The 25,016-nt window shown below is 45.9% G+C and overlaps 1 protein-coding gene across 3 annotated transcripts in view; it reads left to right on the forward strand.

The window, feature by feature from the left end:
• The first annotated feature begins 1,235 nt into the window (after positions 1 to 1,235).
• Positions 1,236 to 25,016, forward strand: part of BMERB1 (bMERB domain containing 1) — a 130,295-nt gene continuing 106,514 nt past the window's right edge. For 2 of the 3 annotated variants that reach the window (XM_072835886.1, XM_072835887.1), the window contains exon 1: positions 1,236 to 1,517. In XM_072835886.1, coding sequence (XP_072691987.1) covers positions 1,412 to 1,517 — 106 coding nt within the window. In that variant the 5' untranslated portion in view covers positions 1,236 to 1,411. The remainder of the gene's footprint in view (positions 1,518 to 25,016) is intronic. The other variant, XM_072835885.1, reaches the window with a different exon arrangement.

Consider the following 25,016-nt stretch of genomic DNA (forward strand, 5'->3'; position numbering starts at 1 on the left):
TAATAACTTTTTAAAAAAATATTTCATTTATTTATTCATGAGAGACACAGAGGGCAAGGCAGAGACACAGGCAGAAGGAGAAGCAGGCTCCCTGCAAGGAGCATGATGCAGGACTTGATCCCAGGATCCTGGGATCACGACCTGAGCTGAAGGCAGACGCTCAACCACTGATCCACCCAGGTAATCCTTACTGATAATAACTTTTTAAGGATACTTACTACCAGTGGCTAAACAATTTTCTGGAACAGCTAGGCCATTCTACACTTCCACAAGCCAAGCGGATACCAAAAATTGCCCCAGATGACATCTTAAAAGCAACAAGGAACAACAAACAACTCATATTCTATAGTGTCTCCCCCCACCCCCTCCTGCCATACAAGACACCATATCAATGTAGTCTGAAGAGTCAGCATAATAAAGAGGCTAGGTCTGGATTCAGTTGCTGACCAGGCCACTTGGTACGTGTGGGACTTGGAGCAAATAATCTTTTTTTCTTTTTCTGCTCTGTAAAACAAGGCTGACAAAATAGTATCTGTTTCAGACAGCTATTAGGAAGTGTTTAGCACCTAGCCTGTCATTTAATAACCATTACTAATTTTTACCAATGTAGCTGCTGATTTTACTTTGAACTTTTAATACCGCCATGCTGTGTGACTAAGAGGAACCCCTGAGTTTCCGGAAAGTTAAAGACCCACGTTCCGAACAGCTTGGCTACAATTGTATCCAAAATACGTTCCCGTCCCTCTCAAGTTCATGCAAACACACAGAGTTGACATAAGCACCTGCCTAACAAGACTGTCCCATTTCATAGTCCCATATGTCCCATAACGTAGTCCAGTTACACGCAGAGAAGCAAACCACAGAGATGCGCTCGGCCAAACACAGAACCCACAGATTCAAGTCCACACTCAGGCTTCTGCACCCTCCCCACAAAGATGGATCCGTCGCCCACAGCTAGGGATGCGCTCACAAATCCCACTCAAATCCTAGCAGCGCGCTGACGGAGCCCGAGCGGCGCAGAGTGCCCAGGCCGAGCATCACCACCAGCTCCAGCAATGGGCAGGGGCCTTATTTTTACTTCCCATTTCAGTTGTTTCTGTTGTTCTTCTTGGAGTTATCATCTGCCCCTCTTTCTCTCTACCCAACCCCCAAGCTCCCGCCGCTCCCTCCTCCCCTCCCTCCTCCCGCCCCCCTCCCGGGCCCCGCCGCCCGCATTGCGCATGCGCCCTGCATCCCTCCCCCTGCTGGGTACCAGTCGGCGCTCCCCGGCCCTGGCGGCGGAAGAGATGGAGCAGCGTCACGAGCGCCCGGCCCCTTAAAACGCTGCTGGCTGGAGCCGCCTCCCTCCCTGCAGCCCGCGGCGGGGATGGAGTAAAGGGGGGACCCGCCGACCTGCCCGCGGGGATCAGCGATGGAGTTAAAGCAATCTCTGTCCACCCACCTGGAAACCGAGAAGCCTCTGAGGCGCTATGGGGCGGTGGAGGAGACGGCGTGGACGGCCGAGGGACTGGGGCGAAGTGAGTGCTCGGCTGCAGGGGGGCAGCTGGGGATCCGGGCGCTGGAGCCGGCGGTGGCGGGAGCGCGGGGCTCGCGGGGAGCCGGGCGAGGGGGGCGCCCCCGCAGCGGGGCTCTCGGCGCGGGGGGATGCGCAGCGCCGCGCAGCGCCGCGCTCTCCCCGAACAAAAGGGGGACCCTCCAGCCTGGGCTGCACCGGGAGCTCGGGGACGGGAGGGGGGGGGGACTCGGTCGTCCCGGATCCCTAAGCTCGCGGCCCGTCTCGGAAAGTAGGGTCTTGCCCGCGGCCGCCAGGGGAGAGGCGGTTCTCCGCCCGGGGTGCGCTAGGACGCGGGAGCGGCTGGACCCCCCTGCAAACAGGGGGGAGTGTCCGCCGGGCTTCTCCCCCGTTGTTTCAGGTTCAGGGCACACACCTGAAATCCCCAGCGCCTCTTCCCCCGCCTGCTCCCGGGTCGCGGGTGGGGAAGCTCAGGGTTAGGGGAGCGTTAACCCTGTGCGCACCCTTCTGCTCTCTGCCTCGACTCCCTCCGTCTCTGGTTCGGGGACAATCCTAGAAGGCACTTCGGAAACGGGCGAGTCTCTCTACGGTGTTTGGGTGCCAACAATGTTTACCAATAAACGGAGGGTTTTTGTTGGCAATGAATGGGGCGCAGTGGGTAAAAACTCCTGCCTTCGAGTCTAGAGGCGGCCGCCAGGGCCCGAGGGTCGCCAGCCCTCCCTGCAAAGCCGGGCGCTCTGCCCCTGCCCCTGCGCTGCTCGTGCTAGCGCGGTGCCTCCTGCCGGGCTGGGAAGGGCCTCTCACCCTTCTCAAGGACCCTCAGCTTCCTGCCTTGGCTCTGAGTAACCATGCTCAGCACCAATCGCAGAGCTCTGTTGGCCGAAAGTATTGTGAATGTGTTTTTTTTTTTTTTGGTAGGAGATTGTGTGTGTGTGCCCTTTCCCCACACCTGTAATTACAAATTCAGAAAATCTTCCTAGAATGGCTCAACTGTATTCCAGTTCTCAAGGGTTCAGGTTGAAATCACAATTCGAGGGCTCAGTTCTGCACCTGGAACTCACAGTGCTCCCAATCTTTTGCCTTTTCTTGCTCCTTTGAAAATCTGGGTCCTTTCTCCTGTTTCCTCCTTTCAAAACCCTTTGGCTTTGGTACTTTGGCATGACACCAGGACCGAGGGGCCCTTTGGCTTTGGTACTTTGGCATGACACCAGGACCGAGGGGCCCTTTGGCTTTGGTACTTTGGCATGACACCAGGACTGAGGGGCTCTGCTTCCTACAAGCTCAGAATAATCCCCACAATGGCTGCCCGGTTTGATAGACGGCCACGCACCAGGTCCTGGGCTGAGAACTTTATTTTTTTTTAAGATTATTTATTTATTTATTCATGACAGACACAGACAGAGAGAGGCAGAGACACAGGCAGAGGCAGAAGCAGGCTCCATGTAGGGAGTCCCATGTGGGACTCCATCCTGGGACTCCAGGATCACACCCTGGGCCAAAGGCAGACACTTAACCACTGAGCCACCCAGTTGTCCCTGAACTTATTCTTTTTTTAAAAAATATTTTATTTATTTATTCATGAGAGACAGAAAGAGAGGCAGAGACACAGGCAGAGGGAGAAGCAGGCTCCATGTAGGGAGCCCGATGTGGGACTCGATCCCCAGTCTCTAGGATCACACCCCGGGCTGGAGGTGGCGCTAAACCACTAGGCCACCCGGGCTGCCCTGGGCTGAGAACTTTAAATGCATCATCTCATTCGGTGCCCATGGCTACCTCCCAAGGTGAATATCGTGGACTCCCTTTTCATAGCTGGCAAAGCCTGGGCTTGCTAGGTGCCCTGACAGTGAAGCTCCAGAGTCAGATTTGAACTCAGAGCCCCTCTCTGCTTTTAACATGATTGTTTATTGCTTTCACAGTTTTAGGAAGCTCTAAATCTGTTGAGAGAATCCCAGAAGACATATAGCAATTTTACAAATATGAGGCCACCCTGTTGGTCTCTGGAGCTCCCAGTGGCCTTGAAAGAATGCTGGGTCCTTGTAGAGTAGAAGCTGTGTTCCCATAAGCTCTGGGTTTGAATGGGGCTCTGCTCTGCCCCTCGCTGGCTCTGTGACTAACCTGAGACACGTTTCTAAGCCTTACTCTGCCTCTGGTCTCTGAAAGAGATGATCATAGGACCTACCTTATAGCCTCATTGTGAAAACTCAATAAGAAAATGTCTGTAGAGCTCAAGGTAAGTGCTCAATATGTGTTTGCTGCTTTGATTTTTTTTTTTTAATTACTATGTCTGTAGGAGCAACAGAGTCTGTCCTTCCATCTTTCACAAGGGAGTGCATAAAGTGACACTCTACACTCACACTGCAGTGTTGGTCAGTTCCCTAATAATTCTCTTCTACCTTTTCATTCTCTTGCCATTTTATTAGGACAGTTTTCAAACATACAGGAAAATCATACCAAACACTCACTTTACAGCATTTGAGCTCTTGAAATTTTTATCCTTCTGAGACTTAGGTTGCAAACTGTTAAAAGCCTGGTAGAAAGGCTTTCTCATCTTCTCTGTTCCAAATCATCAAAGACTCTGACTTTTGCTTCCTGTTCACATACAAGACCACAGTTTCTGATCTCCTTTTGGTTGGATCCCGAAATCTGCTTCTCCCCCCACCCCTATTCAAACTTGAAATACTCTTAAAGCACTGATCCAGAGTCCTGCTTTTGAATCTTAAAACTGGGATTGTTATCTTTAGAAAGCTTTGATCTCTGGACTCTTGTCTGCAACCTGACCTTTTTTTGTTGTTGTTGTTTTTAGTTTTATTTTTCTTAAGATTTATTTGTGAGAGAGAGAGACAGAGAGAGGCATGCACACAGGCCTGAAGGGCAGAGGAAGAGGGAGAGAGAATATAAAACAGACTCCACATCCACCAAGGAACCTGACACAGGGGTCAATCCCACAACACTGAGATCATGACCTGAGCTGAAACCAAGAGTCAGACACCTAACCAATTGTGCCACCCGGACACCCTCTGACCCTTTTGGATACAAGTGGGTTTTTTTTTTAACTTCCTCTCAACTTCCTCGGGATCTGTGGATTCATATCATAACATGTGGGACCTCCGTTTATTTATTAATGAATGTGAAAATTAGTACTGTTGATTCTATGGAATTAATAATTGCCAAGTCAACAGAAAGTTGTAATGGATGAAATGCTGGAGGCAAAAAAAGAAGCGTATTACAAAGAAGCTAGGCTTGGGGCACCTGGCTGGCTAAGTTGGTAGAGCATGAGACTCTTGATCTTGGGGTCAGAGGTTTGAGCCCCACATTGGGCATAGAGATTACTTTAGAAATAAATACTTCTTTTAAAAAGAAGACATGCTTTAACTCCTACCTATATTTAAATATTTTATGTTAAACCTTGAGTGTTACTCAAAAAGTAATTTTTATTTTATTTATTTTTTTAAAGATTTTATTTATTTAATTATGAGAGACACACAGAGAGAGGCAGAGACATAGGCAGAGGGAGAAGCAGGCTCCCTGCAGGCAACCCGATGCAGGACTCGATCCCAGGACCCTGGGATCATGACCTAAGCCAAAGGCAGACACTCAATCACTGAGCCACCCAGGTGCCCCTAAAAAGAATTTTTTAAGCATGGGGGGGGGGTGGGAATGATTGCAGAACTGGTCATTCTCAGTGTAGATTGTGTTAACTACTATCTTTAATTTTAACTATAGTTTTCAGATGGAAGATATGTATAGTCCAGTAGCAAAGAATGGGAGTTTTGAAATCAGGTGAATTGGGTCCAAATCAGCTCTAATGCTTTGTTGCTTTGTCACCCTAGGAAATTGTTGCACCTCCTTGGTTGTCAGCTACCTCATTTACAAAATAGCCATTTGTTAGATTGAGACCTTGGGAGCTTCCCCTGGTGAGATTCAAACCGCCCCCCCCCCCCCCCCATACACAGAGAGGAAGGATGGGTAGGCTGCTCCAGATGCATAGGTGGCAGGTTCAAGAACCAAGGACATTTCTATGTGGTTGCAAGATGAGGAGATCTCCATGTCTGCCCTCTAGAATCTTAAAAGTTTTTATGCAGGCCTGAACAGGGTTCAGTCATGTATACTTCCAGATGGTCTAGGTAACTCTCTCGAGGCTGTGCCCTTGGAATGGCTTCCCCTGTGAAAATGCTGGTCCCTTTCAAGGACAGGGCAGGGGTGAGGAGTCTCCCCTTGCTCCAGGGCCAGCTCTTGGGTCAAATGGTGGTCATGTCCTCTCCATAACCTCCCCCTACAGGATAGTCATCATCATGACCATTAAAGGCTGTCCGGAGGATTCAATGAGATAATGTATATAATGCACTTAGCACAGAGCCTGGCACACTGAAAGTCGGCGCTGAATGGTTGTCATCATAGGACAGAAGCGGATGGCACCAGCCAACATGAGAGAAGATTATTCTGAGCTTACCAGTCAGTTCTTTTCTTGTGTCCATTGCTTTGTAATTTGCAGATAATGATTGTGTACCCACCACATTCCTCCTCATGGGAACGTATGGAGGAATGGCTTCTGAACCCTTGAAAACCACCTGGTGTTTTCTCCTTTGAGAAGGATTCCAAGCATTTGCTCCCATCCACCTTAGACAGCATTTTCCCACTAGCAGTGAGTTAGTTTTTTTTTTTTTTCTTTTTACTCAGTTGGAAAATGGATAGTGACATTTCAGTGTGGTGAGATATATAAAAATATTGCTTTCACCCAACTGTAATTAATTGAGGGAGACACAAAGACAAGGTGACTTTTGAGAAAGCATGGAGTTTTTTAAAAGCACAGTTGTCTGTGGTCGTAGCCATTTCATGATAGGCTTACATGTCCCCTAAAGGATGATCAAGATTTTGGACTGGGGACATGCAGGGTTCAAGGCTGGGATAGGGAGGTGAGAGTGGCACAGCAGGGGAGGGAATGCCCCAGAGGTAAAAGCATTGGCAAAAGCACAATGGTAGAAATAAGTGTGCTGAGAGTGGGGGATTGGAATTAAGTGGAAAGCTCAATCACCAGGGGAGGTGACGATTATTTAAAAGTCCAAGGGTGTGTACTGACTAGCAAGCAGATTGTTCCCCTGGCTGAAGCTTCAGGTATAAACAGTGTGGAGGCGGAAATAATACGGATTGCCGGCAATCCACATCATTGATTCTTGGCAAAGGTTTTTGTGTTCCTTTCATCTGTCTGATGAACTATGCTAATTTCATTATCTCAGTTTTATTTTGTGCTGGCATTATTTCTTTTTTTCAGATTATAGAATGGTATGCATACTTTATTAAAAAATGGAAATTCATCTGAAATATAAAAATAAAAAGTGAAAAATGACCATGATCTGCTTCGCCCCCGTGCACCCCATTTATTCATTCAATTAATAGGTACTGAGTGTAAGTGCCAGAAAGTGTTCTAGGGGCGGCGGATATAGCATTGAGCAAGACAGAAGAGGTTCCTGCCCACGGGGAGCTTCTATTCAGAGAAATGAAGGTGTCAGATAATACGTAGGCAAACAAATAATGTAGCTCAAATGGTAAGTGTTACTTGAGAATTAATAGGGGAGGGATATTTCCCATCTGGGTGGTCAGGAAATATCTAAGAAGGTGACATTTTGCCAGGAAATGTAAGGGATCAAATGCAAAGGCCCTAGCTGTGTTAGAGGAAGACAGAAGGCCAAGGTGGCTGGCACCCAGAGAGTCAGGGAAGAGAGTGGAGATGAATCAGAGAGGAGCCAAGGTAGGGCCTTTTAGGTTGTGGTCACACACACACAAACATACAGATTTTATTCCTATTACAGAAGAAGCTATTACAGAGTGTTAAGCAGGAGATTAACATGACCTGCGTTTTGTTTTCACTTTTTAAAAAAAATTTTTTTAAATTTATTTTTGAGAGACAGAGAGAGAAGGGGAGAGAACAAATGAGGGGGAAGGGCAGAGGGAGAAGCAGACTCCCCACTGAGTAGGGAGCCCAAAGCAGGGCTTGATCCCAGGACCCTGGGGTCATGACCTGAGCCTAAGGTAGATGCTTAACCAACGGAGCCACCCAGATGCCCTGGGTTTTGTTTTTAAAAGGTCACATCAGCACCCTGGATGGAGAATAAGACCACAGAGGGCAAGTAAGGATCAATTAAATTATCCTTTGCTGTTTATAGTCCTGGTTCTTTCTTTAATCAATCTTGTTGATAAGTGGTAGGAATTTCCATGAGTGTGAAAGGTGTGACAAGGGGTAGGGACAGCTTAGGCTGTCGTGTGGGTGACCGACCTCTGAGGAAACGTGACCGTCTCTCCTCTCTGCTGGATGGGCAGCTGATTGTGTAACTTACTGCAGGAATTATCGTAGCAGGAACGTGAAGATTATGAACAGGACTGTATCTAGTATGCACTTAGAGCAAACCCAATTATTTATGTTTCTCTGAGTTCATACTGTTGTTTCTTTCTTTCTTTGAGAGAGAGTGCACACAAGCTGGGGGAGGGGCAGAGGCAGAGGGAGAAGCAGACCCCCAGCTGAACAGGGAGCCTGGAAAGGGGCTCGATCCCAGGACCCTGGGATCACAGCCTGAGCTGAAGGCAGACCCTTAACCGACTGAGCCACCTCAGCGCCCCTGTCATTTGATTCTTGCAACCATGTCTTTCTTATGTGAAAATTGAAGGAAAAACTATTTGTGCCTCTTCTTGGTCTCTGATTAATTATTAAAGACTTATTAATAATAATAGTACTTAATGAGGTCTAGCTGGGAACTTAAGCTTATTAAATTCTCATCACAACCCTATCAAGTCAGCTGAATTCCTGCTCCCCTTTTACAGATGGGGACACTGGGGCTTCGGGAGGTTGAGAAACTTGCTCTGAAGGTCACGAAGCTGGTATGTGGCAGTGCTGGAACCAGAATCTCACCCTCCGTGACTGTAAATGTTCCTTGCCAGTGTCTATTATTCCTAGCATAGATGCTGCAGAGATTAGAGATGAGATAAGACACAGCCACCACCCTTAAGAAGCTTCCAGATTTGGGGAGTGTGGAGACACAGACATCGTTTGTAATATAGTAACATGAAACAAATGCTAAATGAAGGGACAGCAAGAAGCGAGAGGAAGGAGAGCTCTGCTCTTCCTGGGGGACCCCAGCGTGACAGTAACGAGCAGTGTGGGCACTGGGCCTGAAGGCCAAAGCAGGGTTTCCCTAGGTCACTCACAGAGGGACGGGCATTTCAGGTGAGCTGCCCAGCCCCATGCAGGGAGGTGGGGGTCCCCAAGGCCAGGGTCCATACACTAGGGTTTTTTCTCTTTTTTTCTGTTTCTTTCCCCTTGGCTCTCAAATCCTGGGACTCAGGGTCTGTCTGATTCATGGATGTGAATCCTCTGCTACCTGGATGAGCCTGCAGGTTGGAGACCAGCAGAGGCAGATAGATGCTAGCAGCGTGGCCACTCAGACCAGCACTCACAAGGTTCCCCCAACAAGGCTGCCCAAGTGGTTCATTCATTCCTTCACTATTCACTTATTCAGCAGGCTTGAGCCCCTCCTGTGTGCTGGCTGCAGAGGCAGAGAGAGGAAAAAGACCCAGACCCCACCCTTAAGGGGTTCTCCGACTATCTGTGTTCCAGGCCTCTGTCCACTGCTTCCTCGCCTTGTGATCTTGGGCCGGTCGCCTACCTTCCTCAGACCTCAATTTCTTCCTCTGAAACCCAGAGATGTACTTAACACCACTGAACTGTACACTTGAACACGACTAAGATGACACATTTTGTGTTACGTGTGTTTTGAGGGATGGTTCTGGGCGGTCTGAAATAGCCTGAAAAGATTAACAGTACTTCAACACTGATTGGGAGGAACAGCCGTCCAGGCAGAGGGAACAGCCCCTGTGAAGACACAGACCTGAAGTGACACATGCGACCTGGGAACTGTAAATGTATCAGTAATACTCTAGGCTTTAAATGCATGAGGGAGGCAAGACCAGAGCAGGAGATGAGCAGGCTTTGAAGCCCAGGGCGAGTCTATATTGGGCTGGATATAGAGAAGACTCAGCTCCCCATTGAGACAAAATCTTCCTGCAAGGTCCAAGTGGGGCGCCTAAGGACCAGACCCCTAGAATAAGTTTCTTTGAATGAATCAGTCATGTTCATGATTATTTTTTTATTAAAATGCCTGTACACATAGAGATGGTTAAAGGAGAAAACACCAACTATTCTAAGGGAGGTAGAAAGGAATGATTACAGAAAGTAACACGTACGGAGCCCTTCCCGAGTGCCTGTTCCATGCATGTGTGTGTCTACATACATCCTCTAATTTACTCTTTCTAAAATACCTTATGATGGGAGGCACGTGGAAATATTAGTTGCATTTTACAGATGAGGAAATTGCCTCTCAGGGAGGTTAAATGACTTGCCTAGTGTCACTTTGCCAATAGATGGCAGAGCTAGGACTCGAACCCAAGCCCAGGGGACTTAGCCCTGTTGCTTTCCTGGTCTCTTGGGATTGGCTGGGGCTGCCATTTATCCACATGGGTAAGGTCATGTAGTGTTTCTAGTGCATCTTCGTGTTTCTTAGTACTGATTCTGTTCTCTGACTCATTAATTTCCATTACACACACGTCTCTTGTAAACTTGACTCCATCTCACTACCTCCTAGTGCCTTCAGGGTGAAACGGGAGCGGGTTCACAGAAATGCTGCAGGAAGAGCCTTTCTGTTTTGGAGAAGATGTGTAGCTTCACAGACAAAGGCCTCCTTTGGGTGTTCAGGAAAGACATCTTGGGCAACAGAGGGGCAGATTAGCGTAGTGTTTGAGAGTGGAAGCTCTGCCTACATTTGAATCCTGGCTTTCCCTCTCATAAGCTGTGTGACCCTGGGCAGCTTATTTAACCTCTCTGAAGTTCAGCCTTCTCATCTATAAAATGGAGCTAATAACAGGACCTACCTCATATGGTAATGAAGAAGATCCAAAGAGAAAATATGTGATAGCCCTTGGCATAGAGCCTGGTGCTCTCGGTAAATGGGGGGAGATGGTGTTGAAGGAACAGGACATATAGTGGGCCTCAACTGGGTACATTTAGACAACTGGAGAGAACAAGGGACATCAAAGTGGGTGGACTAGCCTCAGAAAAGAATGCGGGTGCCAGAGCATGTGGCGATTGCTGGAGACAGGCTTGGACTTGGCTGCATCAGGAGGAGTCATGAGGTATGAGGTTGGTTGAGCAGGGTCACGACGCTCGGCCAGAATAAATATGACAGGTGTCCGGAGCAGGGCAAGGGATAGAGGTAAAGAAAGTAGCATTTTGGGGATCCCTGGGTGGCTCAGAGGTTTAGTGCCTGCCTTTGGTCCAGGACGTGATTCTGGAGTCCCAGGATCGAGTCCCGTGTTGGGCTCCCAGCATGGAGCCTGCTTCTCCCTCTGCCTGTGTCTCTGCCTCTCTCTCTCTTTCTCATAAATAAATAAATAAATAAATAAATAAATAAATAAATAAATAAATCTTTTAAAAAAAAGAAAGTAGCATTTCAGGAAGACTTGTCTGGCAGTGGTTGCACATTGTGGGGAAGCAGGAGGGTTCTGGAATCATTTGGTCATGAAGTCACCAAGGCTGGGGCCTACAGCAGTGGCAGTGGGTGGGGAGGAAGGGGTTAATCAGATCTCCCGAAGGGAGAAGGCATTAGTAGCTGATTACAGATAGGAGGCAAGGAGGGTGTCGAAGTGCTGGCAGTGTGGTAGGCAGGCAGGGAGTTAGCAGTATGGTTAGCTGGGGTCTCGGGAATTAAATACATTGGCATCAGTGTGGCCCACTCTCACTTTCTATAGGGTTTGAAGAGGTGCAGGGATTGGTGTATGGGGAGAATAATGACCCCATACATTCATATAGCACTTTCTAATATTTTTCCTGAATTTTTGCATTTGCTCTTTACAAAAAAAGGGCAAGGAGCTGGAATTGTGCCCCTTTGGATGTAAGTAAACAGGTTAAGGACTCATCCCAGGGAAGGGGTACAGCAGTAAGACTGAGTAAGAATCTAACAGTCTAGGCTGCTTGTACTAGACCAGGGTTTCCAGGGACATTTTTATTTGACACACAACTGCATTTTTTTTTTTTAACAACTGCATTACAAATGGTATGTCTTGGGGCTCCTGGGTGGCTCAGTGGGCTGTGTCTGACTCTTGATTTCAGCTCAAGTCATGATCTCAGGGTTCTAAGCCCTACATCAGGCTCCTCGCTGAGCATGGAGCCTGCCTGAGATTCCCTCTCTCTCTCTCTCTCTGCGTACCCACCCCCCACCTCACATGACTTTCTCTCTCCAAAATAAAATAATAATAATAATAATAATAAATAATAATAATAATAAAGTATATCCAAATTCCATAACATCCAAATTGGAAATTAACCATAATGTGTGACACTCATTATTCTGTGCATTTGAAATTCCCAAACAGGTAAATCATTCATTCACATGTCTGCCCATCTATCCATTCATTCCTCATCCATTCAATACATATTTATTGCTGGCCTCTTATATGCTAATTATGGTGCTAAACTCTTGAGAATACAGTAGCATTTTGAGTAAGATGTTTATAGTCCCTGCCTTCAAAGTGATTTAAGGTCTACTAGTAAATATAGAACTACCATATGATCAAGCAGTCCCACTTCTGGGTATATATTTGAAGGAAACGAAAACAGGATATTGAAGAGGTATCAGCACTCCCATGTTCATCGCAGCTGTATTCACAATAGCCTCGATATGGAAACAACCTAAATGTCCATGAATGGATGAATGGATAAAGAAGATGTGGTGAATATCTACAATGAAGTATCATTCAGCCAGGAGAAAGAAGGAAATCCCACCATATTCCATTTGTGACAATGGATGGTCCTTGAGGGCATTATGCTAAGTAAAATAAATCAGAGAAAGACAGAAATTGCATGATATCACTTATATGTGGAACCTAAAAAAGAGACAAAAAGAAAAAGAATAAATACTCAAGCTCACAGAAACAAAGTAGAGAAGTGGTTACCAGGGGCTGGGGGATGAGAGAGAGGTTGGTAAAAAGGGTACAAACTCTAAGGTATAAGATGAATAAGGTCTGGGGATCTAATGTAAAACATGGTGACTACAGTTGATAACACTGTATCATATAATTGAAATTTGCTAAGGGAGCAGAACTTAAATGTTCTCTCTGTCACACACACAGAAGATAAATAGGTAAGGTGATGGGGGTGTTAATCACTAGATGATAGGAGTTTGTTCACAGTGTATCCCTGTCACAAATCACCACGGTGCCCACTTGGAAGATCTTCCATTTTCATCAGTCAATTACACCTCAACCAAGCTGAGGAATGGGGGGTGGGGGGTCTGCAAGGAGCAGTCCCTGTTTCCAGTGGTGCTGAACCAAGGGACCAGAGAGAGGATGCTGTCCTTCTTAGTCCTTTGGAGACAGGATCCAGGTCAGTTTGCTGACCTCCATGCACTCCCGGCAAAATATTATCCAGAGATTAATTCAGTTGTTTTGCTATACACCCATTTTTGAAGGTCCTTGAGAAGATGAGTCCTCATAAGGTCAAGCCACATTTTATGGCCAAATCCAAGTGCTGTGATGTGATTCTGACTTCTTGCAAGAACAATGATCACAGAGACACTGGGTGTCATATTTGCTGCTCAGTGCTGAATGCCCGGCATCTACCACATTGGCCAGCACTTAGAAGCTTCTCATTCAACCCATAGCTGCTGAATTAGGTGGCTGTTAATCCCCAAAGACTGAAGTGCAAATGATTTAATGGTGTTTGTAACCCTTTGAAATCATTGAACTGAAGAATAAAGTTAGCTGGAGTCTTGGTCTGAATCGCCTGCCCATCTCCTGGTTTAGACAGGTTGTTCCCGATGCTTCTAGGGAAAGAGGCACTCAGAGCAGATACAAAATAGCAGGAATAGGTCCTGGTTACTGCGAACTGGCAGTGAGCTAACAAGTCATGACGGGTGTGGGCTTGGCTGGTGCTTTACATATGAATCATATCTCCTTGACTATTAGGTGTCCACAGAGGTGGGGCACACCAATCCAGAGTCCCTCACATCTTTCCAGAACAACAGAAACAAAACCCAGCATGGCCATGTTAAAGACACCGGGCCATTAAAAGGCCTTTTAATTTCATGCAGAGAACAGAGTCCTCTTAGATGCTGCTGGTGGAACCGTTGAGCGCTCTAGCCTTTTTGGAAAGCAACCGGATAACATCTATTAAAATTTAAAATGCTCGTATGCTTTGACCTAGCAATCCTGGCTCCTGGGACTCCATCCAACAGAAATGAAAACACCAGCATACAAAGACATATGTGGGGAGGAAAAAAAAACTGGACACAAAATGAAGGCCCATCAGCAGAAGGATGGTTGAATAAATTATTGTTCATCCACTGTGAAATGTTCTGAAGCCATTAAAAAGGAAGAAAGTAGAGCAATAATAGTTGTCTTAGAGGTATGATTGAGGGAGGAAAAGGAAATCCAGGGAAATGTATGTAATAGGATCTCATTTTTGTAAAACAAAATTGTTTCTATGTATAGCACATATAATGTATAGCATCCACTTGCATGCACGTGCCCGTGTGTGACCTTAGTAGTAAGAGAAAAAGATGGAAGGATGAGTAATAAGTTATTGCCATAGGCTATGTTGGGGAAGGGATTGGGGACGAAGCTGATGTGAGGGAAGAAAAAGGTGGCATGGGGCACCTGGGTGGCTCAGGGGTTGAGCGTCTGTCTGCCTTTGGCTCAGGTCATGATCCCGGGGTCCTGAGATCGAGTCCCACATCGGGCTCCCCACAGGCAGCCTGCTTCTCCCTCTGCCTATGTCTTTTCATCTCTTTCTGTGTCTCTCATAAATAAGTAAATAAAATCTTGAAAGAAAAAAAGAAGAAAGAAAGAAAGAAAGAAAGAAAGAAAGAAAGAAAGAAAGAAAGAAAGAAAGAAAGAAAGAAAGAAAGAAAAAGAAAGGGGAGGTGGTAGCAGACAGTCAAGGAAAAAAGAATTTTAAAAAGTACTTCACTGGGAGAAGAAAACATCCTCTAATAATATTATCACACTTACATGTTTGTGTTAAGTTACACATTTGTGGAATAGGGGAAGAGGCATCCTAACTTCAGAAATGATAAAATGTGGTGGGAAAGGTGGGCCTCAGAATTGAGGAGAGAGAATTTTGTCTGATTTAATCCTCACCACAATCCTCTAAAGATGAAGCAGTGTGTGTGTGTGTGTGTGTGTGTGTGTGTGTGTGTGTATACAAATATATATCAAGGAGCAGAGAGATGGAAATCATACCCCATTAGTCAATAGAGAAGGGATTTGACTCTCTAGACTGATTAAGAAGTTCATACCTTTCCCTCTACAATTATTTATGAACTTCCAAGAATATTAAATTCCATTGGAATTGTGTGTGTGTGTGTGTGTTTTTTTAAAGGAAAGGCATCTGCAATCGTTTGTGCAGCTCTATTTTAAGAATCTGGGTCATCACCATGTGGACCATGTTCCTTTAGATCTTCTCTCTTTGCACTTCCCAGTTCCCCCTGGTGGTCCCCAGGGCTGAGGAGTGAAACCACTCACGCCCCGTAATCCCAGTCTCAGAGACAGTATTTGGGAAATAGGCAATAATCAGCGGAGGAAGGGACCCTACCAGGCTTCCCTTAACTCCTGTTTTGCTTCCCGTGTTTACTCTGCTCAGGCTGCTACAAAAAAAGGCCATAAGCTGGGTAGTTTATAAAAAACAGAAATTTATTGCTCATAGTTCCCGAGCCTGGAAGTCCAAGATCAAGGCACCTGCAGATTCTGTGCCTGCTGAGGACCTCTTGCCTCACAGACTGTCCCGTAGCTGTGCCCTCATGTGGTGGAGGGTACAGGGGGTCTCTGGGGTCTCCTTTATCAGGGCGCTAATCCCACTCATAAGGGCTTCATCCTTGTGACCTTGTCACCTCACAAAGGTTCTCACCCCCAAATACCATACCTTGAGGATTAGATTTTTTAACATATGAATTTGGGGGAGGGAGGACATGCATAGTCAATCGATAGCATCCTCCTTGGTCCTGGAAGGCATTAAGATCACTGAAAGCTGGAGATTAGTCCAGGCCCCCACTCCCGGGGTGAAATGCTTTTAGTAGGTGGCTCTTAAAAGGTGGCCATCATTTTGACAAGAAACAGAAATTATTCCCAGTTTGGGTCCATTTGGTTCTTCCACAGCCAGCACACCAGGTGAGACCTGTGCACGCATCATGCGCTTGCAGGGCTGTGTTGGTGCTGGACACCTGCCGCCCACCGGTCCTGCAGCCCATCCATCTTCATCGTGTTTAAACAGACACATGGAAGGCGTCCCCGGAGCACATCCTGGTGGTTACATTCCGTGCAAACGCCATCCGTAAAAGCAGCTCAGCTTGGGCCCAGGGCGCCGGGCTGGGTTCCAAGAGCTAAGAGGTCTGCTTTCCTAGGGATCAGTTCTGCCTTAGAGCTGGGGTTTGTTACTTCCCAAATGCTTAGCCAGGACTGGTTTAGCTTTGTGCATCTTTCTCCTCTACTGAGATAGAGATTCATTCATTCATTCCTTCTTTCTTTTTTTCACTGAAACTCACATGCCATAAAATTAACCCTTAACCATTTAACGTGTACAAGTCAGTGGCATTTAGCACATTCACAATCTTGTGCAATCTCCACCTCTACCTACTTGCGAGAAACCCTGTACCCTTAAGTGGTCCCTCCCTATGCACCCCTTCCCCTAGTCCCTGGCAACTACCTTTTGTCTCTATGGATTTACCTATTCCGGATATTTCCTATAGATGGAATTGGGCAATATGTAACCTGGCTTCTTTCACTTAGTCTTTTTTTAAAAATATTTTATGTATGTATTTGAGAGAGAGAGAGAGAGAGAGAGAGAGAGAGAGAGCGCACAACAGGGAGAGGGCCTGAGGGAGAGGGAGAAGCAGACTCCATGCTGAGCAGGGAGCCCGACGCGGGCCTTGATTCCACCCCGAGATCATGACCTGAGCTAAAGGCAGATGCCCAACCGACTGAGCCACACAGGTGCCTACATAACCCCTTGCGAGCACATAGGTAGAGAGAGGGAGGGGTCGCTATAATGTCTCTTCTAATAAGGACACTAATTCTACCTGTTTCTTATGACCTCATTACACCTAGTTACCTCATTATGGCCCTGCCTCCAAATACAGTCACATGGGGAGTTAAGGCTTTAACATGGGGACTTGGGGGGACAATTAAGTCGATAGCAATAGACTTATTATTTAGGATTGGAATCATGTTTTAGCATCATGACATCTTAGGGCTGGAAGGAAATTTGTGGAGTCCTGTTGTCCAGAATTTCTCGACCTTGGCCTTATTGACATTGACATTTGGGACTGGACCATGCTGTACTGTGGGGGGTGACCCGTGCACCGTAGGATGGTCAGCAACATTTCTGGCTTCTGCCCACTAGATGCCAATAGTACCAACACCCCCCACACACGCACTCCTGCCCAATCGTGACAACAAAAAACTCTCTCCAGAAGTTGCCAAATGTTCACTAGAGGGGCAAACCTGTCCCCAGAGAAGTGCTGATCAGATCTCATTCTTTTTTGATATGGATACCCTAGTTTTGTGGTGCAGAAGAGTCCAAAGGTTTTTTGACCCCATCTCTGCACCTCAGTCCCTAGGTTTCTGGCCTCTGTTTCTCCACATACCTCACGGTTTTCTGTTCACACACACAGAAAGCATTGTCATTAAAAACTGTATTGGATGTGCTCAGCATTAAGCCAGGAGGAACCTGATTATGAGCTCCCTGAAGCATAAAGAAATATCCCCATGCAAAATGGATTCGATTTTCCTTAAGGCTCCTGCCTGGGAAGATTCCTATTTACTAGAAATTGAAGTGAAGAAGAAATTGTCACTTTTACTTATAACAAAGAAAATGTTTCAGGTAGATAAGTAGAAATACCCCTTCAAACAACAGCCCTTAACTCTGCTACCAAAATGAGAAGGACTATGTCAACCTTGAGAACACGGACTCAAAGTTTTTTCTGGAACACTGTGTCTGGGGACTGACCCTTTTCTTCCTTATCACCACCCCAAAGAGTGCACAGCCAGTCACAAAAGGGACCAAGAAAACAGCACAACGGGTGACAGATGACATCTCCATTCTTGTGAACTGAAGTGAGCACTTCTTTTGATGAGGTGGGGAGGAGACAGAAGGCATAGTTCTTTTAATGTTCTTGGATGAATTTCTTAGTGTAGACGTATACAAAGAAATCAAGTATTCCTAATGGTTCAGGTGTCCCCTCCTCTTCTTCAGAAAGACAGGCTGTGTATATGTTTGCCCATGTTTATGTTCAATGTTTATCATTCTATTTCTTTGATAGAACATAGGATAAAAATGGCTATTTCTGGAGATAGTCTAGTTCTGTATGATTCTAAGCTCTGGCTGTACATTAGATAAATCCCCAGAGCAGCTTTGAATACAGTTAGCCCACTTCTCCACCTCCCCCCCCACTTTTTTTTTGTATTTTTAAAAGATTTTATTTATTTACTTATTGTTTGAGAGAGTGCATGTGTGTGTACTTGAGGGCACACGTGCAGGGTGGGCAGACGGAGAGGGAGAGAGAATCTCAAGCACACTCTGAGCTGAGTGCAGAGCCCAACAAGAGGCTTGATCTCATGACCCTGAGATCATGACATGAGCTGAAATCAAGAGTCAGACACTTAACCGACTGAGCCACCCAGGCATGCCCATCCCTCCCTTTTTAATGGATTAGAAACCCTTACCCTAGAGGGATGATCATTTTCCCAAATGTTCAAGCTGGGTAAACTCAGTAGAACTTGAACCCGTTTATCCTGTCTATTTGAAAAGGACTAAGTAAATAAGAGTTCCCTTCCTAATAAAGGACTTTCTCCACCAGGTCATGATGGCCAAGACCTGAAAACTCTCCGTAAAATAAATTATTAAATACTAAATTGTAAATCTGTCATTGCTGTTGGGAGAACAATTCAACCCACGGGTCCTGTTGCCCTAGATCTGCCATCCATTTCTGAATACAAAAGGTACTATTGCTATTATGATTAGCAAACATTATTCAGAAATTTGTCATGGATAGAGAGATGTATAGCCTGTATCAGGGGGACGAGCCTCTCCATTAATTTAGCTCCTTTTCTGAAACACAAAAAAACTGTATTTACAAAAGATAATTATCCATTAGCTAATGCATTTCTCAAAGAAACAGCCTGCTACTATATGACAATGTGGCATTAGCAGGAGAAATTCACCCATAGTTCTAATGGGGCATAGGGCAAGAGACAAGGCATATTTGAGAGAATGCAGAAAAACATTAATGTATTTTTCTCTGTTATTGTTAAAAGAGAATTTTCAGGGACAGTGGCTCAGTCAGTTGAGCAGCCGACTCTTGGTTTCAGCTCAGGTCATGATCTCAGGGTCATGGGATCAAGCCTCGCATCCACATCTGGATCCATGTTCAGCAGGGAATCTACTTGAGATTCTCTCTTTCCCTCTCCCTCTGCCCCTCCCCCAGCTCACCCACATTCTCTCTCCCTAAAAATAAATAAAAAGATAATTTTTAGAAAAAGGTAGAATCATGACTCTCACGATGATATAAAAATAAACACATGTTAGGGGGCACCTGAGTGGCTCAGTAGGTTAAGCCATCGACTCTTGATTTCAGTTCAGGTCATGATCTCAGGGTTGAGTTTGAACCCCAAATTGGGCTCTTTGCTGGGCATGGAGCCTACTCTAAACCATTTTTTAAAAATAAACACATGTTAAAGGTTTTCCTCTGCTCAATGAGGGAACCAAGTACATGTTATAATCCAACAGAATCTGAAGAACAGACTCATATATATAGATCAGAAATCTTGAAATGAAGGGGTAAATGCAAGTAAATCTGGATTTTCCTTGAAGGAAAGAGAAGTTACTCAGACTTCTACCAGCTGGGCGAGGATTTGCATGTGCACAAGAATTATTTTTGCCTTGTTATACTACTACTTACACAATTGCAAAACAGCTCAAAGACGAGGAAAGCATAGAATCAGATAAGCAGAGAGGTGACCACTAGATGCATAATATCCCGTCAAAGCATTTTCGCTTCCGACATGCCATACATGCTCTCCTGAAGAGGAAGCCATGAGAGCCCAGGCTCTGAATTAGCCAGCTTTCAGACACAAAGAAAACTACACGTTTTCAAGAGGTACAGTGAGGAAAATTACCTTGAGAGAAGAAAACGATTTCAGAGGAGACCTGGGCCAGTGAAAATCTGTATTTGAAAACCAGTCTGAAGGGCACTGAAAAATGAGCAAGCACCCAGTCTATTAATTATCCAGATGTTTAGCTCTTGATGCCAAATAGCTTATGGACTTTAAAGCACCATCCAGATGTTCAGCTTGATTGAAGCCGTGAGGGGGTAAGCCTTGCAGTTGTCACGTAGCTGCCCAGCAATCTAAAATTACCTACTCTCTCTTAAATATATATATTTAAGTTCAGGGTCATTACCATACATCCTGTGGCTGATGTCTACCAACCTTGCCCGGTTAACAGATCTTCCTTTCAAAGAAGAGGCTGTTAAACGTGGGAACTGGCACACACTAGGAATTCAGTACGAGTTTGCCGAACTGCATCGAGGTATTTGATTCCTAAGCAGCTGAGGCATGCTGCTTCCCTTCCTGAGGAGGTAGGGATACTGGGCAAGATGCTAACAAGCTTCTAAAAATGGCCTTGAGAGAGGAATCACTTTGGCCTCTGTGGGATTGGAATTGGGTGTCTCGATTTACAGTATGTACTCAGCTGCCACTTGTATTCTCTAAAAATAAAGCAAGGCAGCTTGAAGTCGGCGAGTGAGTCTAAACCCCTCGGTGTTCGATTACTTACTAGCTTGACATACGAGGCGGCTCGGTGCATAAAGATCTGGAGACTCCACACAGAGGCGTATTGGAGGCCGGTTATAAAGATAGAGATCCGCGTATCCATTTGTCTTGGCTGCATTTATGAAATCAGCCATCTGGATGTTCATGGTCCAATAAAGTGATCTCCCGTATGACCATAGGCCTTTTCTCAAAGGCAGCATTTCCTAAGCCATGTTCTGAGGAAGAGCAGCTATTGGCCAGTTTTCTAAGAAAATGGGAGGCCTCTGGTCAATAAGCTTGGGAATTGCTGGGTGAAATTTGGGATGCACATTTCTTGATGGTAGGGATCTTCGATCGGCCTTTAGTTGGCCTCTGACACCAACTACAAACTCTTCTACCATATATATAAAATATATATTTTAGAGAGAGTGGGGGAGGGGCAGAGGGAGAGAGAGGATCTTAAGCAGGTTCCACACTCAATGCAGAGCCTGACTTGGCTCTATCTCATGACCCCGAGGTTATGACCTGAGCCAAAATCAAGAGTTGGGAACTTAACCACCTGAGCTACCCAGGTGCCCCACCTGTATCATATTTTGTTGGTTGTTCGTATTTATTTATGTATTTAAAGATTTATTTATTACTTTGAGGAGAGAGGGAGAGAGAGAGGAGGGGGGGAGGACAGAAAGAGAGAAAGAATCTCAAGCAGATATCCTGCCGGCTGAGCAGGGAACCTGATGGGAACTCCATCCCATGACCCCGAGATGATGACCTGAGTCAAAATCAAGAGTCAGAGGCTCAACCAACTGAACCCCCCAGGTGCCTCTCATATTTATTTTTTAAAAGATTTTTATTTATTTATTCATGAGAGACACACAGAGAGAGGCAGAGACACAGGCAGAGGGAGAAGCAAGCTCCACGCAGGAAGCCTGATGCAGGACTCGATCCCAGGTCTCCAGGATCACGCCCTGGGCTGAAGGCAGGTGCTAAACCGCTGAGCCACCCGGGCTGCCCTCATATTTATTTTTTAATTGGAGTATAATACACTCTGCTTGGTCTTCCCCACCCTCAGTAATCCGCATCTTTTCTCCCTCCCAACAAACTTACTTCCTTCTGTGCTCTCCAATTCACCTTTGATCTGAGCATCAGTCTCCTTCACATCCTTTGTGTAAAATGGGGATAATAGGTACCTGTCTCCTAACAATGATCGAGAGCATTCAGTGAAGGTACTGCCGGTGGGCATTGAACACAGTGCCTTGCCCGTGTAAAGGGCTCGATCATAGCAATGGTTATTATTATTGTTGTCAATATTGATGACATATTGACAACAATATTGTTGTTACTCCCTTCTTTGTGTCATGCCACCCTCCTTTCTTGTTTGCTCAAGCGGGATCCTACCTTTCCTTGGTGGCGGCTCCATCGGTCTCCCTGCTTCCACAGCTCCTTTCCTGTGATATGCACAGCTGACTCCTGCCCCTTACGTAAAGAAAAAGGCGAATGAGAAAAAAAAAAAAAGAAAAAGAAAAAGGCAAATGTAGCTCCACGTTCCCAACCAGATTGTCTCCAAGCCCCTCCTACATAGAAGTAACAGGTGTAGGGACACCTGGGTGGCTCAGAGGTGGAACATCTGCCTTTAGCCCAGGGCGTGATCCCAGGGTCTCAGGATCGAGTCCCACATCGGGCTCCCTGTGGGAAGCCTGCTTCTCCCTCTGCCTGTGTCTCTGCCTCTTTCTGTGTGTCTCTCATGAATAAATAAATTAAAACATCTTTAAAGAAATAAAAAGGAAATACAGGTATTGCCAATGCCCCAGGCTCACCTCCACCAGGAGCCCCCATGTGTCCTTCCAGTCCATTCCTTCTTTTGACCTCCTGTTGCACTGCCCATCCTGGGTCCTTGATTTGTTTCAGTTACATGGAGACTGTGTCACCCTGTTGGTCCTGAGCTCCTTGAGAGCAGGGACCAAGTCTTACCTTTATTTTAATCTCCCTCCAGCATTTAGGTCAGGAGTTGGCAATCTCTCTCTGTACGGGACTAGATAGTAAATATTTTCAGCTGTGCGGGCCTTACGGTCTCTGTCAAAACTACTCAGCTCTACTGCTGTAGCCTGGGTGCTGCCACAGATGAGAATAACCCGAATGAATGGGCATGGCTGTGTTCCTTATAAACTTTATTTCCAGACACTGAAACTTGGATCTCATGTAATTCTCACACATCATGAAATATTACTCTTCTTTTGATATTTTTTCCCAACCATTTAAAAATGTAGAGGCCATTCTTAGCTCATGAGCCAGAAAAAAACAAAAACAAAAACAAAAACCTGGCAGTGGGCGGCTTTGGCCTGCAGGCTTGTCAACCCCTTGCCTAGACAAATGCCAGGCATAGAGAAGGTGGTCAGATCCCAAGTGATGTTTTGTATGCTGCAGGAGGAGAAAATTCTGGCCAGTTTGGCTTTGCTCTTATGCTTGCCTGCTCCCAATCACCAGTGGCAGGCTTTTTGCTCGTAGAGCTTGTCCTGTAGCTAAGGAGAGTAGACTGCCCGAGAGAAAAGTTGGTGTGGTTTAGTATTCCTTTTATAGGTGCTCATTTGGGGCTTTCCACACACGACAGGTAGGATTATTGACAAGTTAACAGGAATCGACTCAGGATAACTGAGAGGCTTTCCAGGTGTGGGAACAACCCATCGATCAGTTTAAGGGGTTGCAAACAATTTAAACAATGAAATAGGAAATATAAGGATGCATCTGAGGTACTAAGGATAAATATCATTTTGTGCAATTTTTATTTCACTTATGTTTATGTAGATACCAGGACCACTCTGTGTATGTCTCACTGTGGGTCACATTTATTTATTTAAAGATTTTGTTTAGGGATCCCTGGGTGGCGCAGCGGTTTAGCGCCTGCCTTTGGCCCAGGGCGCGATCCTGGAGACCCGGGATCGAATCCCATATCGGGCTCCTGGTGCATGGAGCCTGCTTCTCCCTCTGCCTGTGTCTCTGCCTCTCTCTCTCTGTGACTATCATAAATAAAATAAAGATTTTGTTTATTCATGAGAGAGACAGAGAGAGAAGCAGGCTCCATGTTTTGGAGCCCAACATAGGACTCGATCCTGGGACTCCAGGATTATGCCCTGGGCCAAAGGCAGGCACTAAACCGCTGAGCCACCCAGGGATCCCTGTAGATCACATTTAAATAAGCTTGCAAAGCACAGAAACTTAGGAAGAAAAAAAAAGTGTATTAGAGACATGTGAAAATCCTTATAGAATTTTTAAAAAGGCTAGATAGCTAGACTTTAAAATGAGGGTCCATGATAACTGTAGAGTTCCAGGTAAAAATAAATAAATGAGTAAAAAAAGTCCAGGTGGTAGAAAATTCAAGCTGCATCAGCACCCCCTTTCTCATTTTCATCCTCCAGACACTGTGCTCAAGATTCAAACACCCAGGGGGAGGACAGACAGAAAAATCTCTAAGTTAACCAGAGTTAGTTCTGTTGCTTGAAAACAATCCTACCTCCTGCGTATGGAAGCCGCCAAAATGAGGGGCACCTGGGTGGCTCAGTGGTTGAGCTTCTGCCTTTGGCTCAGGTCGTGATCCCAGGGTCCTGGGATCCAGTCCCACATTGGGCTCCCTGAGAGGAGCCTGCTTCTCCCTCTGCCTGTGTCTCTGCCTCTCTCTGTGTGTCTCTCATGAATACATTTTTAAAATCTTAAAAATAAAAAAAGAAATGCTTTAAAAAAAAAGTCCCCCAAATGGGAACCTATAAAAGGCACGCCGGACTCTACAAACTTTCCCCAAATCCCAGTGCCTCCTCCTGGTATTGACCTTTGCAACTACTCTTGGGCGGTGGACCCTCGCCTGCAACCAGGCAAGCTCCACGAGCAATCGGTGTTGCACGGCGGTTGGCAGCAGCCAAGCTAATAGGATCAAAGCCCAATGTGTTTATTGGTCCAGCCCGATCGGTACCCAACCCTGGCGTAGGAAGAGTGGGGCATCTTGGTTGCCAGTCCCAGCAGACGGCATTCCACATGGAGAAAAATTTCACAAACACAAGGGAGGTGCATGACCAGAGAAAGGACATCGGGTGCTTGCAGAGCAAAACCCCTCAGTCCCTCTACAGATAACCACTAAGGGGTGAGATTGTCTCCCTCGTCAATTAAAACAACTAGCTTTTAAATTCTGATAACAAGAGGATTAACGCTCATAATTTTTTTAAAACTAGATCCTCAGTTTATTATAAAAGCATATAACTCAGGAATAGCTGGATGGAAAAGGTGCATAGGGCAGGGTATGGGGAAAGGGTGGCGAACTCCCAGATGCGCCTCTTTCCCTGCTCCTCCACATGTTCAGCAGCCGGGGAGCTCTCTGAACTCTGTCCTTCTGGGGTTTAATGGAAGCTTCATCACCTAGGCATGGCTGAGTCATAATCTTTTTAATTAAAAAATACTGAAGATTATCAAAGAAAGCAAATGTCATTTAAAATAATCCTGCCACCCTCAGATAACCACCAAGAACATCCTTCCAGATGTCCCTTTGTCTTCCTTCCTCTCCTTGCCCTCTCCCCCCGCCTCCCCCTGTCCTCTGAATCACGCTTCTTCTCAAAGAGAGACAAGTCACATTTTGGAATCTGGCCCCTTTTTCTCACACAGTTCCACTGTTTTAGGGCAC

This window comes from Canis lupus, chromosome 8 (genome assembly GCF_048164855.1).
Source record: "Canis lupus baileyi chromosome 8, mCanLup2.hap1, whole genome shotgun sequence".
Lineage (NCBI taxonomy): Eukaryota > Metazoa > Chordata > Mammalia > Carnivora > Canidae > Canis > Canis lupus.